The sequence below is a fragment of the Styela clava genome, chromosome 4 (assembly GCF_964204865.1).
Source record: "Styela clava chromosome 4, kaStyClav1.hap1.2, whole genome shotgun sequence".
Taxonomy (NCBI): Eukaryota; Metazoa; Chordata; class Ascidiacea; order Stolidobranchia; family Styelidae; genus Styela; species Styela clava.
The window spans coordinates 19,762,805-19,779,936 of NC_135253.1; the positions used below are offsets into that span (position 1 = coordinate 19,762,805).

Genomic DNA, 17,132 nt, shown 5'->3' on the forward strand with positions numbered 1-17,132 from the left:
TAGTGGGTATAAATTATAATTTACTTTTACGAAGTTTTGAATATCTGTTCTATACTTGCAACAGTTTTAAGAGTTTCTTTTGCATATAAATAGAGGAAGGTGTTGAGAGCTCAGGCATTACTGGCCGATATATCAAACATTTCTATATTGTATATCGATTGTATTGTACTATAATACTTCGATTAGTTATAATATTAATTAATAAATAATACGGAACAATGACAAGTTTGATTAATTAACAAATAATAAATGCTTGACGAATAAAATTTTGTTTGTTACGTGGAAAACGTACGTTCTCTATACCAATTTCGGAAATTGTCCGGAATCCCCGCATCAAAATACATCAGTTCGGGAAAATTTAATTTACAATCGAGTTGAAGAAAACTATTGACTTAAAAAATACGGCAAGTATATAAAACAGTATGACAGAGGAAAAGCGATCAAATTGTGAAAAATGGGAAAGTGGTAAAAACTAAGCTTTTCACCTATTCATGAAACTTTGTATTGAAATTGATCAGCGTCTGATAATAAGCTATATTGTATAAGATATCACTGGAGAAATGAAATCCTTTCCTAAATTTTTTTTTAATTTTTCAAGAATTTGCTTCAACTGCTTTCTGTCTCAGAGTTCTTCGCATAATTTTTCCAGTCGGTGATTTAGGAATTGAATCACAGAATTCGATTCCCCCATGTAGTTGCTTGTACTTCGCTAGTTTGTCTGAATAAAAATGATCATTATAGCCCAAATGTTTATTTGAAATACACACACACATCTATTTAAGGAAATGTACCAGTGGCGTAGCCAGGGGAGTGGTTTTGCGGGTCGAATCCCCCCCTTTTGAAATGTAAAAAAAATACAATCATTTTTCTGTATCATAGGAAGCAATTTTCCGTAGCTTGAAATGCTTTTTGGACCCCAATACTACTAAAAACACGTGATTCCATCGTTCGATCGGATCCGCTAGCAGTTTCGATCTAACTTGGCAAAAAAAAATTCTGAACACCCCCCCTTTGAAAATTTCTGGCTACGCCCCTGTGATGTACACTACAAGAATGTGTACCCCCGTAGTATGTGTACCAAGTTATGGATAGGCCATAATGTTATTCCGATTTTATTAGTTCTATTACGCATTTGGGGACTGTCTTTCTTAGCGAAGCGAATATACCTCCTGCCCACAGGTCAATCAGAAAATACCGACTTTGAATTGATAATCAATCACTGAATTGCTGTAATGAACCAGAAAAATTAAATTCTATCACCGCAGTGGCCTATAGGCTTATTGCACATCAGATAAATCAGGCCAAACAATTGCCCTGATTATTGGAACGGTGGTGCTCCAGAAGTGTGTGTACCAATATCGAGGTAAATAATTTTGTTCGCCTACTTTATAAGTTGTGTAAAGGGACTGAAACCTATGGGCAGGGGTATATTCACTTGCCTAACACAGACAGTCCCCAAACTCGTGATAGAACTAAAATAAGAAAAATCGGAATAAAATTATGGCCTAACCCTCACCTGGTACACAGACTACAGAAGTAACGGAACGGTTATGTTATGTTACGATCGGTTATTTGAATTCTCGGAATCCTTTTACACAGGTGACAGCAAACTATTACACCACCTCACAGAGTATAAGATAGTTGGTACACTTTTCAGGATAGTAGAGTAGGCTAGTGACTATAACTTGACCAGAGACTGATTCTGAGCAAACACACGATACCTAGTCAGACGTCAGTAAACTTATACGCCACCTCACACAGAGTGTAAGATGGTTTGTAGACTTTTTTCGGAATAGTAGACTCGTGACTATAGCTTGAACCAAGACTGATTCAGAGCCAACACGAACAAACTCGCGATACCAACCTTTCATGAACTCATGGATCTCCTTTTCAGTCAAAGATTGATCTTTCCTCATGATGAATCCTCTCGCCAATTCACCGCATTCCTCGTCAGGTATTCCTGCTACTGCTGCATCGGTAATTAATGGATGACCATGCAGAACAGATTCTATCTCAGCTGGTACAACCTTGGACGAGAAAAGAAAATATTAATCGTGTACATTTTTCCTCATCATCCACTTTTTCTCAAATTATTGGTGCGTTGGCTTAGCGGTTAGGCACAGGGGTGGGCAAGGTTTTTGGACCCGGGGTCATAAATTTTGCCCATCTAGATTGGCGGGCCATGTAAGTATAACGTAAAAAATTACATTTAATGAACAATATTTACAATGTTACAAAAAAAAAGTGAAAAACAATGAGCCCCGTGCCGAACTAAATTTAATAGCAATCTCAACAAATTCATTGAACTTTTTTCTTAAATGAAACATCTAAATTTGGTTTTAGTTTGGTTGTGACAGCATTAAACTGGCCAGATTGAATTACCCAACGGGCCGGATTTGGCCACAGGCCGTAGTTTGCACGTTTTAGGGTTGGAGCTTAAATCGGTTGGCATTGCATCAGATATTACACATTTTGGTTTAAATGGGTACATTGCCCATCACGTCACCCAGGGTGTGATAAATTGAGTAAGCAATGCCGAACCAGATAGATTCTGACGCAACGTTTACAACCATGCTTGAATACCAGTCTGAGCGGCTGGAAAAATTACAATTGTTACGTCATCATTGACTCTTAGCTGATTGAGCATTGTTACCGAAATAAACAAGAAAAACGAAGCTTGGGAAAACATCCATAGTATCATTTTTCACATCAGTGGCTTTTAAAATATTTGTGACAAGTACAAACCTTACATTTCTTTAGATATCAGTTACTGCTTGTACAGGGCTGTTTCAAACAAAATTATTAGCATAAGTCCAGTTTGAGAACCACTGTCCTAAGGAAGTAAAGACAATCAAAAAATAGAATCATGCTTACTTGGAATCCTTTGTATTTGATCAATTCTTTCAATCTATCGATTATATAAATCATTCCATTTTCATCATAATGGCCGATATCACCTGGAAAAGGATAAAATATATTTAATATTCCCTCTAGGTTTAATTATGGAGTAACCTGAATTACTATAGGGTGAGGTCTACTGGAATATGGCGCGAACAAGTTAACATCGACTGAGTTCAATTCAAAACGATACGGTGGTAGTTTCACACTATTCCTAACAAAGACCATAAGCTGTATGACTAGATTCAAGTAGATCAACGCTGTAGTTACTCATAAGAGACATCAAGTAAGTTACATTACGTGATTGTGAATCAACATATTCGAATCATAGAGTAAAACAATGAGATTACATGTTATTATAGCAAATATATGTTTGTCAGCACTCAGCTTCATAGAAAAAAAAGTCAGTAATTATTTTTGTAGTAAACATTTTTTTATTTTTGTAGTCTCGGTCCTAGCTCACTATGAAAGTATGATTTTACCTGTATGTAACCAACCATCTGTGTCTATAGTTGCAGAGGTGGCGGCAGGGTTCTTGTAGTAGCCTTTCATAACCTGGATAATCAAATAGCAATAATACATTTCATATATACAAATAGGATTTTAACTTAAGAAAACGAAAATATTAAAAAAACATAATAATTGTTTTTTTTCAAGAGAAATATTGTTACAAGAGTAGCGTGAAAGAACGAAGTAAATGTGGTTCTATCGAGGTTCATCTTCTCTGGATAAATAAGTTGAATTACTCGTAATGCAGCCTACAATATATGAGCATGTTATTTTTTCACTTTTTCATGTTATTCTCTCCGAACAGCGCACTGTTCAAGCGGCCACTATTATATTACTATATAAGGAGGAGCTATTTTAGTAAGAACCGGAACCTCTTGTAACAAGTATTGAGTATTGAGCATTACAGCGTCTTATTGCAGAATTTGAAGGTTAAAACTTGAAATATCAAAATTGCGTTCAGAGCATGCTTCTCGCTACCCCCAACATCACTAAAGAAGAAGTACCGGTGTACAAATGTCGCGGTGTCTCGAAAATGTCGTGTCACACTCGTCCCGCGTTTTACAAGTAGGGCACACCATTTTCGATACACCCCAAATGTTGTGAAGAAATTTGTTTCAATTGCAAAGTCAAATATTAGATATGAATTTATACCTGAGGTCCTTTTAAGCATATTTCACCATCTTGGTTTACGCCGACTTCTTGCCCTGTCCCCACATCGAGAATCTAGAAAGTTTCCAAAGCATAAGTTGTTTTATTTGTCCTTTTAACAACGGCAATGCAGTGGAGATATATATATAGCATGCTATATTAGATGCAATATACAGGGTGTCCATAAAGTTCCTTAATTAACAATTTCAATTTTGTTATGAAGTCAGTTCTCGGTATATATTAACCAGGTTTGTTGTTTATTAATAATCAGTACCTGTTTAAATATTTTTACTTCATTTATTATCTAAAATGAAAGCGAAAAAATATATGGATTCGATAAATTCACTGTAAAAATTTTAAGACTTAATGGACACCCTATATCATTACCACTCTGTACTGTGAAATATATATATATCAGTTTATAGATTTTTAAAACAGGTAAAAGCCACTAAATGAAAATGCTGCGGAGTCGAGTTAGGCATGTTTTCGCTATAGTCGGAATACAGAAATCCTCAAAGTCGTAATTTCGGCCTTACAATGGTTATGAAATACGTTTAAATTTTTTTACAGACTCCCAAAAAGCGTGGCTTTACTAAGGACTTCTTAAAAGTCAAAAGTAGTGGTTCTCAAGCTTTTCAAGCAGCGCCCCCTTTTTATAATTTGTCAAGTCTCGCGCCCAATCTCAAAAATAACTAGCTAACACTAAGCTGCAAATAGCAGACAGGGAAGCGAAAGTATGTTTTATTGAAAAAAAAAAAAACGCCCCCAGTGGGGCGCGCCCCATCGTTTGAGAACCACTGATTAAAGGCTTGCGCACGGCAAAATTTTTATTATCAACATTTGAATTTTTTCAGTTTGCAGCTGGAATCAGTGTCAAACTATTCACAGAGTCAAAAGTAAATTCCCTCGAATCCACAGCTGAAATTTTGGTAAAACTCAATTAAAACTGCATGTTCCCCAGTGATTTCCCTATACCTCCCTAAGATTTCAACCCCCGCCCTTATTTCAAATGTGACAATATACTTCAATTTATAACGTAAATAGAAATGTATTTGAATATTCAGAAAGTGGATCTAATGCCGGCGCAGATTATCAGTCACTAATAACAAAATATCTCCCACCTTTTAAACTTGGGAACACCCCCCAAAAGCTAGGCAACATACTGAATTGTTACGGCTTGCTGAAGAAAGCAACTAGACAAATTCTACGAGACCAACCCACCTTAACTTTTGTATTAACTCCGATTTCTCCCACGGATTCGATCGGAGTAACGAGTGCATTGTGGTGACAAATAGGAGCCGCTTCTGTCATTCCCCACGCTAGAATAAAATGTTTTACAACCTTTGAAGATGTTTTCACAATATTGCCCGAAACATCTTATTATTACGTTAGGGTAAGGCCCTAATTTAGGTACGAGCCCCGAAACTCTTAACATAACTAAACTAAGAATAATTGGTATAATTTCCTAACCCAAACCTGGTACACATACTGCGTTCCGGTTTCCGCCATTTTGGTGCACATACTACAGGACCGCCAGTCAGAAGTTGGAGAATTTATTTGATTTGTTAAAACGGAAAACACAATATACACATGCAAATGAAAATAAATAGAGGAACAAATCAAGTAAGTTTTGCCAAATTACTAGATACGATCATCAAAGGGTCATCGGAGCTAGCTGCCACCTACAGACAGCTTATGGGCTGAACGAGGTTCCAATATAATATGATATTGGTCAAAGCTATTACTAATATAAGGCCAATTTCGTATGTTTAGTATTTAAAAATTAAAGTTAATGTTGAATTGTAATCATGTTCTATATTGTACTATTTTAACACTTTGCAATTCCAATGTTTCCAAAATTGAAGGGGTGGTACATGTTTTGTTATTAATTATAAAATTATTTGTAACTTATAAAATGTGTTATGTATTTGTCTGATCATCCTCACTGGCATATGAGCCACTTTCTGAATATTCAAATATATTTTTATTTAAGTTAGGAATAAAAGTATCATGTCACACCTGCAGGTGTTTGAAGTTTTTATTGGGACTGGTGTCCACCTTCTATAAGGCGGGGGGTGATCACCCACCTTGCGTGACTTTGCATCCAATTTTCTTAGTCAAGGCTTCGGCAATCTTTCTGGACAACGGTGCTGCTCCACTGTATATTTCACGTAATGACGAAAGATCGTATTTATCAATCAGCGGGGAATGAACAATCGCTAATATAACAGGAGGGACGGCGACTGCTATTGTAACCTGGAAATATATATAAATAGATAAGCCTAGATTCCCAAACTGGGGTGCATTCTGACTCATGCAATCTACAGAGTGGTCGCTAGAACAGCGGAAAATTTGAAAGTCAGATGAGATCACAAATAAAATGCGCGGTAACTCAAATGATAGTTTTGAACATGTGAGCCAGTTTGTGAGCGCCAACTCTCCAAAACATTCACAAAATTAGCGTTGAAAATTTTGCAATGATATGGTTCAAGGAGAATCTTTCAGTGTTGAACAAAACATCTATATACCCATAAGGTTCTATTTGATTTCATTTTGAAACCCACAATATGGATGAATGCTTGAAACAGTTTCCAGGCTTTGAAAAGAAGCTGATTATTCTTTCAAAAAGGCCCGCGGGACAAATGCGGTCTGCAGGAAAAGTGGAGAAGCGGAGAAGTGCAATTTTGCATGCTGTGCGCGCCGCGACACGAGTTTTTACTAAAGTTTAATCTGATACGTACGAGTAATCCAAATATCTTTGCGTTGCAAAGTCAGTATACTTGATTCCAATTTATGCATATGACGTTACAATTCCTGAACAGCTAGCTTCTTCTAAGTTAATAACACATGTCATAAGATCAATAACCTAAATTTTTGTGCCTGCAACTACTAGAAAGCATATATGCCATAAAAAGGTGTTTCATTCAGTTACTTGTATCAGGCCCTCTCGTATTAAATATTGCACACCCCTGGTTGAATGGAAACATTACGAGAGAATGAATTATGTATTGTAAAGATACGGAAGAACGATGCAAAATAATAACCAAGGGTGGGAATAGCATAAGGCTATCTCCGATTCCATACTTTCCCACTTATGGTGTCTTGATACAAATAGGACCTATAGGCTATGACGAACTATTTTTTAAGTCCTATGGTGTCGCGGCCGTTTTAAACCCAGCAATTTAGCGGTCTTTCTACAATAATTGGGTAGATTTGGATATTACATGTGTGCATGCTCATATCATCCGTTCCAATTACTTTAAACATTTTAGTGTCTTTTAGTGCATATTTATGATGAACGAACTCAATTCATATTAGCAATTATTTTGCCGATATTGCGGGATTTTTTTGTGATATTTATATATACTGTGCTATTTTTGTGTTTGCCAGTGATAGTTAATTGATTTGTTTGTGTTATTTGATATGGACCACGATGGTCTGGTGTGATAAACGAATTAAACACGAAGTTAATTTGAATGAATAATAGCAACGTTACCTTATGCTTTTCTATATCAGCAAACATGCGTTGAAGATCGAATCTAACTTCCAAGACATGTTTGATTCCATCATCTAATGCTGAATATGCTGATATTAAACCCAATAAATGAAACAGAGGCAGAGGCGTGTACTTGCAATCTGTTGGGTACATGTGAGTCATTCTAAGAATGGAATGGAACTTGAAATAACAAATGGCAAATGATCTGTGTAGGCGCTATAGCTAGTATGATTGCGTATGGCGACTAGTATGAAATATTAAATATGATTGCTAGTATAAAATAGGTAATAAAGATATCAAATGGAATATAATATATGGAGACGTACGATGTAATGTAATATATAGGGTGTCCATAAAGTCTTTTTTTTAATTTTCAAAAACTGCAAAGGGAATTTATTGATACCGCATATATTGTTTTGGCCCTCACAGATGTATTAAATGAAGTAAAAATACTTAAACAATTACCGATTAAAAAACAACAAACCTGGCTAAGGTATATTGAGAAATGATAACAAAATTGAAACTGTATTGAAACCCCCTGTACATTAATTCTTCACTTTCTTTGGAACACCGAAGTTAAGTTCAAGTGGTTAATTAATTCCCAGACAAAAGTCGAAAATATGATTTGTTTGATTGCATAATGTGTCCAGGATGTCAGGAATAAAGTTAAAATATCAAAAACAAATGCCATAAAAACTATTTCAACTAAATAATTCTACAAGTTAATACAATTTGAAAAGTAGTATTCTAAAATGGTAAATGCTTTGAATTTGCAATTTATCTCACCTAGCGACCGTCAAACAAGCAACTATGTTGCGATGTGTTATCATCACACCTTTTGGCAATCCCGTTGTTCCACTTGAGTAAGGCAGCAAGACGAGATCTTCCTCGGGGTCTATTTTTGGCCTGGGAAAGGCTGTAAAATACTGTTTGGATTATTTTGCGCGCACTTGTGTGTGGAGAAATCTAAAGGCTCCAGAAGTGCGTGTATCAATAAGGAGGTAACTAATTTTATTCGCCTACTTTACATCAATATGTGTAAAGAGACTGTGTACTATGGGCAGGGGGTTACAGACAGTTACATACAGTCCACGAACCCGTAATAGAACTAAAATATGGAAAATCGGAATAAAATTATGTCCTCACCCTAACCTGGTTCACATACTACGGGAGTACCTAAAATTTAAGTGTACTATAACTATAGACAGCCTTGTAGCTAAGAAAATGGCAACTAGTCAAGCTTCTATTGGAATTGAGTCGTTATGCTTGATTCTTCTGTATACGTATATTGAGTTGACGGTATATATATTTTACAAAATTTAACATAATATAGACTCTTTAGTAAGTGCAGACACAAAAATAATTTTGGTTATTCATCTTATGACATACGTTGGTCGCTTCGCACAAGTTAGCTTTTAGGGCATTGTTACGTCATAGGCATAGATAATGAACGGGGCCTCGGTATATGCTTCTCAACGCAGATGGATTGGAATTACTCACACGTACCAGATTAAACTAAATTAAAAATTCGTTTCGCGGTCCGCAAACCATTCAAAATTAGAACACAGCGGGCCACACAATTTTTTTCTTGTGGGCCGCATAAGTCTAATGGGCCGCAGGTTGCACACCCCTGCTGTAAATTAAATCGCACCTTCTCCTTTTTCTTCTTTCATCATTGAAGAATAGGTTTCGACACTATCTGCCTCACCAATCGAATAGATTTCCTACAGAAATATAAGGATGTCGTGAGGTTATTCTTATACATGGCAAAAAAGAAACAATGCAACAAGGGCGCTCCAGAAGTGTGCGTACCAATAGTTATGTAACTAAGTTTTTCGCCTATTTTACATCAAGTTGTGTAAAGAGACTGAAACCTATGGGCAGGGGGATATTTACTTGGCCAACACAAACAGTGCCCGAATAAGCAGACAATCAGAGATTCTAAGGTTATGAATATATAAATCGATTCAATTTGCCAATACCGACCGATTAGTAGGTACTAACCAAAGCAGTGGTTTTCCCCACAAAGGGCGACAATTTTTTGAGAGGGCTTGAAGCCAATTAAAATTAAAATATTTTTTAGATTTGATCTTGCCCGCCTTATTTTGGATATTTACATTTCAAAATTTTTCATTTTTTTTATTATTTATGTTCCATCCACGTATTTTTAACATGTATTTTTTTTTTTGAATAAAACATACTTTCGCCTCAATATCTGTTATTTGTAGCTTATTCTTAGCTAGTTATTTTCAATGTGGGGCGCGAGACTTGACAAATTCTAAAAAGAGGGCGTGGCTTAAAAAGTTTGAGAACCATGCAATGAACTAAAGGCTGATGGTAACGATTTAAAACTGAATTACGATCCGAAGTTTCTGAAGTTTTCAAACTTCAATGTCAATACAAAACTGGAACAAAACATTATGATTTTGAAAACTTAAATTCCTCCATAAAAACTGAGATTTATCATAAGTTTGTAATTGACGAAATATCAGTTATTACAATCAAAACGAGCTGCAAAATTAACAAAGGCTATCACATATAATTTGTCTAACCTTTATACTTTTCACAGATTTTGCGACTTCTTTTATTTTTTCAACGTTATCGGGAATCGTGAAAACAATTTTAGGTTCAGAGTTCTTGAACTGATGCTCAATTTCACCTGTCGAAACAAGATTCAACATTATCAGAACGACGCAACTTTCCAATATAATCTTTTTTCTTTGTGAAAAAATGAAATATGAACATCTGGGTAATCATCATTTCTTATAACAATGTATCTATAGCTACCGTGTTTCCTAGAAAATAAGACCAAGTCGAAAGCGCAATTTTTCGCGATATCGGTTTTTATAGTTTGTATATCTGAAAATTTTGTAATTCTCTACTTTGTAATTTTCTTTTTGATAAACGAAAATAAGAACCATCCCCGAAAATAAGCCCTAGCGTTATTTTTCGAAAGAAAATTTAAATAATATCTTGTCTTATTTTCGGGAAAACATTATACCAGAAAAATAGCATTAATTGTCACTCAGCTTTAAGTTGAACAAACATAAAAAGCGCGATGTGATATCACATTTTATAACAATTAAAACATATATACCTAAGTGATTCAAGAGTATTGCAGCAAGACTCTTGAATCACTTAGGATTGTTATATTTACTCTTGCTACAACATCCTTGCATTATATGCATACGGATCCACCGACACAAAAGTATAGAAAAAGGAGTAGTAGTTAGTCTCGTAGAAACCAAATAATTAGCGCTAGAATATCAACATACCTGCGGTATATCTAGGATTACATGTTGTGGTGACAGCTCCACATGCAGCAGCAGCAATGATGGCAATAAGATATTCGGGACTATTAGACGCGCACGTGGCCATTACGTCTCCCTTTTTCAGTCCTCGTTTGTTGAGTGCGCTTGCACATTTTATGACTCCGTCCACCACATCTCCGAAGGTCAGTTCTCTTCCAGTAGGAGCATCTACCTGAGACGAAGAAGAAAGAGTTTCACTATTTTGTTAAATCGTCGAAAACGTACGGCAGACATATGCTTTTATGGTTGACGCTCCGGCAACCGCACGGTGAAGACCTTCCATATGCATGACTATAGCAATACTCTAATTTTCTTTAGAACTGCAATTTGGAATTCGGGTCTGACTGAAGTAGCATTAAAATTAGAATGCCAATTTGATCGCAATCGAGCAGTTGAAATAAAATGTAAGTATACGAATAATTTTTCGTTAGATTATACGCCAGGTATACTTGATTGTCACGTTTGCTGCAGGATTTTAATGTGAGAACGCCAAAAATCGTCGCATGAGTCTGTGCTTAATATTCTATATTATGTTAAACCTAATTTAAAACAAAAGATACCGCGAGAGGAAACAATGAGCAAGGCCAATATGTTAATTGCGATATATATTTATGGTTCATGGAAAAATCAGGGAATATCAAATTTTGAACTATAGGTACGGATCGATATTCTAAGCGAGTTGAAACCCAAGCCCATATTAGACTTACGATTGCAATCTTGTCCCTTTTGTCGTTCATCGCTTTCAACATGTAGTCAGAAAACGATAAATTTGGAATGACGACATCTGGATAGGCTGAACGTAAAACCATTATGGATATGATCCAATGTATTCAAATTAAATATAAATTTCTAAAACAAAATATAGCGTGGTTAAATTTTGTTGATACTATTTCAATAAAACATAATAGCTTCTGCTGGTTAAACTATGAACAATAGACATCATGGACAAGATTATAAAACTCACTTAAATAACAAGGATAGCGAAACCCACTTTGAAGTGCAACCAGTGCGACTTTATCTCCACAGCGTATCACTCGAGTTAAATGAAGTCAAGGTACTCCCGAAGTATGTGAACCAAAATGGCGGACACTGGAACATAGTATGTGTACCAGGATAGGGTTAGGCCATAATTTTACTACGTACAAATACTACGGGAGTCACTTGCCTAGTCCCCGAACTCGTGATAGAACTAAAATAAGAAAAGTTGAAGTAAAATTATGGCCTAAACCTAACCTGGTACATATACTACGTTCCGGTGTCCGCCATCTTGGTACGCATACTTCAGGGGTGCGAACAGTGCGACTGTATCTTCACATGGTATCACTCATGTTAAAGTCAAATATTTAGTCATACCTTATGTGCGAAATTTATCACTTCGCACACAATACATGTTAAACTATTTTAGCTCTGATTTAAAAACCAATTTCTCACAACTACCTCCGGCTTAACTAACTCTACCATCCCGATCCCATACAAAAGGTTAATCAGTCGTCAAGTTTTGCAACGCCTGCTGTATAAATGTAGGTAGATTATATTGAAAAATATTTTCAAGAAAAAGATAATAAATATAAACATACATCCCAAGTAAACAACGAGATACGTAACTAACATTCCTAATATTTTACATTTAAATTGTTACTTTAAAAAATAGGTACTCCCGTAGTGTACGTACCAAGTTAGGGTCAAGTCATAATTTCATTCCAATTTTCTTATTTTAGTTTTATAACGAGTTCTAGTGACTGTATGTGTTCACCAAGTGAATACACCCCCTGCCAATAGACCCTTCAGTCCCTTCATACAACTTGATGTAAAGTAGGCGAAAAAAATTAGTTACCTCCATATTGGCACCTACACTTCTGGAGCGCCGAAAAATCTACGTCCTGCACTTTAAATGACGCGTCATTACACGACGGCATCGTAACTATGCACTACCAACGTTACTTTAAAATCTAATCATAACATTTACCTAAATAAGCCTGTAAATCTGATCGTTCGCCCAATCTTAACATGAAGTAAGCATGACACGGCGAAGACTTGTGTCATTTAGTCTTACTATCTACGCGATTCATTCCTATCGTAGGATAAACGGAACAAGTATTTCATGTAGTATTGCCAATAGAATTTAGAAAATTTTAAACTTTGTTACTGAAACTTCCTGGCTATATTTGCAGTTCTGTTTGGCAATTTTCTATATTTAACAGTGCACAAACATTAGCTCATGATGTTTGATCGACGTTCATGTCCAGGTCATGACCTGTATGCTGTTAGAAAAAGCGCAAAATAAAACGTAATAGCAAAATCAAATAACATTGTCTAGAATAGATTGGGTGTTTCCATGGCACTATTGACAGTCTGTTCTAACGCAGCATACCGTTAATGCAGTTTTGGGGTTTGTTTTGCAAGTTTACATTGAAATCTGAGAGTCTATTCTATGTTATTATATGTATATTGTTTAAATATAATCGAATACACTGGTTTAATATAATCATATAATAAGTGTGTTTCGCTGCTGTTCTGTGAAGGACCTTCAATGGTTCCACGTCAAACTGTCGTTTCATATTAATTATACATAACCAATGCCATAGGGGTTCCTGGAGCCTCTAAAATTGACATGGGCAGACTACGGCTCAAGGGCCAAATCCGGCCCGTTGGGTAATTCCTGGGCCTGCCAAAAGCAAACTAAAACCAAATTATAATGTTTTAGCTCAAAAAAAATAGCTCAAGGAATTTGTTAAAATTGCGATTAGTTTTGGCACGAGGCCTATTGTTTTCAACTTTTGCTTTTGTAAAACATTGTTCATAAATGTAACTTTCTACGTCACACTTACATGACCCGACAGTCTGGATGGGAAAAGTTTTTGGTTCATTGACTAAAAATTTCGCCCATCCTTGCTCTAGAATGTTTATTGTGGTTCCGCTCTACAAAAAGGGTTGAAATAAACTAACCTGGATTGTAGAACTATCTATGGGCAATAACCAGCAAAGTACTTCGATATTTTCACCGTCTGCGGTCGTGTGTGTAGTTGTGGTGGTGTGGTATTTCCTCTTCAGGTCGACATGAGTTCATGTTTGTTCCGATTAAGTTTTGTTTGTTTTCCAAATTGCGACCTGTCGCTGTCGATACTACAATTATTGCATCGATGGCTTATGCTTGAATATATTTTTAATAAAAAAGAATATTTATGTATGGATTGTTTCACCGTCAAACAACGCGTACAGCAGGGGTGAGCAAGGTTTTTAGATCATGGGTCGAACATTTACCCCACCTAGACTGGCGGACCATGTAAGTGTGACGTAAAGAGTTACATTTTATGTACAATATTTACAGTGTCACAAAACAAAAGTGGAAAACAATAAGCCTTTTCAATAAGACTGAATTACCCAACGGGACGGATTTGGCCCGCGAGTCGTAGTTTGCCCGTGTCAGGCGTAGAATATAGACCTGAACATGAAGTTGTTGGCAATTAATCACCTCTTTACAAAACTTCATGTAAAATGCTAACAAAATTAGTTACCTCCATATTGTTATATTTCTGTATATGTTTGAATGGAAAAGAATATTTATGTATGGATTGTAATACAGCAAAACAACGCATAGGGTATAGACCTGAACATGAAGTTGCTGCCAATTAATCATCTATCACGAATGCTTGATTTCCGGATCGATACAGTAAACTTGTCAGCAATACGAGACACTTTTTGCCAAAATTGTACTGTCTACAGCAACGAACGATGGGTTGCTAACCTCTTAATGTTATATTTCCATTTGAGCACGAAACGCATATTTATTGCCAAGAATTTTCCCTTCGAAGCCGAAAAAAAAGACTCGCATCAAAAATTTCGCAACAGATACATGGTATTGTGTTTTTATCGCCTACTTAATTTATTTCCGCCAAATAACTTTCATTTTATTTCCCATGCATATATAAATATAGATATATATATTAGAGTTTAGGGTTTATTGCTTTACAGTCCATCACTGCATATACTATTGGTACGATATACCCTAAACCTAAACTAGCAAGTCTAGCAGCTTAAACAAACATTCTACAACTATGTAAAATCTGTACCGGCATTCTATCGCACGCAAACATAACTTAGCCCTCACCATCGTCCAACTTAGTTTAGCCCGAATTTGTCATACCACACGCATCAATGCCTGGAGCGTGATAAACTTTTGAACTGTTTGTCTAGTTATTTGTGACGTTTTGCACGCACTGTTGCACATGAAAATGTCGACAATCAGTTAATTGCTTTTCAAGCGAAGACGTTTGTATCACATCATGAGAAAGCCGGCGGGGACTTATTGCTTGTATAAAAGAGTTATCGCGTGTAGGCATTATGGGACCACCAACAACAATTCACAATTGCAAAATATAAACGAAACTTTTGCAGTGCGTCCACGTTCTGAGCAGTCTGTGCCAAATATGCACTCGATTTAAAAATAACTAGCTACCATAATATCTAAATTATATCTGTTGAGTAGTTACATTATTTAAATTTGAAATGAAGTGGATTAAAGAAAATGCTTAGGTATCACATATCTAAAATAAATTTGGGATCTTCTGTACACACTTCAAAAAAGAAAAACACCCTCGCCAACGATCAAAAATAAAATAGTATCCAGTTAGGATGAGGGCTAGGAATACAGATTGCGCTGTAAATCCAAATTTTCAAATTATTTCCAACCCGAACCTTAACTGGATATCTACTATTTTGTTATTTCAAAACGTGGCGGATGTGTTTTTTCTGAAATCCTAAAATTTGCATTAGTGGCGGGGGCTTTGTACTAAAGATTCCTAAATTTGTTGTTATTATCCACAATAACATTCTTGAAATGGAAATTTATTCGCCCAGAAATCCCCGAGTAATTCTATATATGATATTGCTTCCCACTACCACGTTATATAATTTCAACTGTTCTGGACGTTCTGGCACATTCTTAGCGAACATGTAGATATCGATTTAGGAAATGTATTTAGTAGCCTGAAATGAACGGGTTTAAATTGTTGTTCCACGATTCCTATTTAATTTGTTCCATCCGTGTGGAAATCTCCATTTTATTATAATAGTTCAGACCTCCTAAAGTATGCGCACCAAGATGGCGCACAACCTGAACTCAGGTATGTGTACCAGGTTAGGGTTCAGGTTGTGCGACATCTTGGTGCGCATACTTCAGGAGTATCAGTAGTTCAATTGTATCTTAGTCAAAAACTAATGATATTAAAAAGTGTTTGTGCATCCCAAGGGTAGGCAAGGTTTTTGGACCATGGGCCAAAACTTTTGCCGATTTAGACTGGCGGGCCATGTAAGTGTGACGTAAAGTTTCATTTTATGATCACTATTTACAGTGTTACAAAAGCAAAAGTGAAAACAACGGGCCTCGTGCCAAAAACTAAATATAATCGCAATCTCATCAAACTCCTTAAGCTATTTTGTGCTAAAACATCAAAATTTGGGTTCAATTTAGTTGTGACAGCATCAGGCAGGCCATATTGAATTACCCAACAGGCCGAGGAGGGGAACCTGTTCCTACTGAGTTCAATACAAAAGAGAACTCTTTTCTTACAATAATAATTCCGTCACTGCTTACCACTCGTGGTTTGCATGATTCTCAGTCGTGGTGAGCGCATCCCTACCACTACAGTATGTCATGATTAAGTGTTAATTATACAACGACGGCAAGCTGTTGGTATGTTTATTTTTCACTCGTATTGTTCTGTTATAATTAGTCTCCATAAATGTACAATCTCAATTAAATGTTTTTGAAAATATTTTTATAATTGAATTCCCCCAAACAAATATTTGAGCATTGTTTAATGAGGGAAGGGTGGTCAATCGATATCAATCGATTAGATACGGGGATTAGAAGAAGCATATAATGATTTCATAGCTCTTTAGTGACGAGGGAATATAATTGGGACAAAATTCTGAAGAAAATTATTAAAGCTTTTTATACAAACATCTCACCCGCTCTGTTACAGTTGGAGCTTGATCGAGGGACAATTGTGAAAATATCACTTGAATACACTTTCTGTATAATTATATTTGGTTGAGAAGAGAATATGGATATACTGACTTTAACAGTGCTTGCAGTTCATGTTGCAATGCATTTCGTACCCTTTTGCGGTGTTTGCCCTCTCATATGGCGGCTTTCTGAACGCTAGATGGCAGATCTGGAACAGTACTCATGGGGGACACACGAGTAGTAACTTCGATGCCAACCGAGTTTAAATGTATGTATGTTTATTCGTCTCGTAAAAGCAAAA

At 36.1% G+C, this 17,132-nt stretch overlaps 1 protein-coding gene across 1 annotated transcript; it reads right to left on the reverse strand.

Annotated features, from left to right (window-relative positions):
- Positions 1-139: 139 nt before the first annotated feature.
- On the reverse strand, positions 140-11,712 carry LOC120326340 (uncharacterized). The gene is made up of 13 exons (XM_039392611.2): positions 11,571-11,712; positions 10,828-11,035; positions 10,105-10,211; positions 9,204-9,276; positions 8,339-8,468; positions 7,553-7,715; positions 6,144-6,312; positions 5,278-5,375; positions 4,060-4,131; positions 3,381-3,453; positions 2,875-2,957; positions 1,865-2,027; positions 140-718 (listed from the first exon to the last, which is right to left on the reverse strand). The coding sequence occupies exons 1-13, from the start codon at positions 11,670-11,672 to the stop codon at positions 594-596; spliced, it is 1,566 nt and encodes a 521-aa protein (XP_039248545.2). The 5' UTR covers positions 11,673-11,712; the 3' UTR covers positions 140-593.
- Positions 11,713-17,132: the final 5,420 nt, after the last annotated feature.

Coding starts and splice junctions, on each gene's coding strand:
- LOC120326340 (XM_039392611.2), bottom strand. CDS start 11,672: ATGGTTTTACGTTCAGCCTATCCAGATGTCGTCATTCCAAATTTATCG. Junction 10,212..10,827: donor TAATCCTAGATATACCGCAG/GTATGTTGATAT, acceptor TTGTTTCGACAG/GTGAAATTGAGCATCAGTTC. Junction 3,454..4,059: donor TATGCTTAAAAGGACCTCAG/GTATAAATTCAT, acceptor TTGATTATCCAG/GTTATGAAAGGCTACTACAA.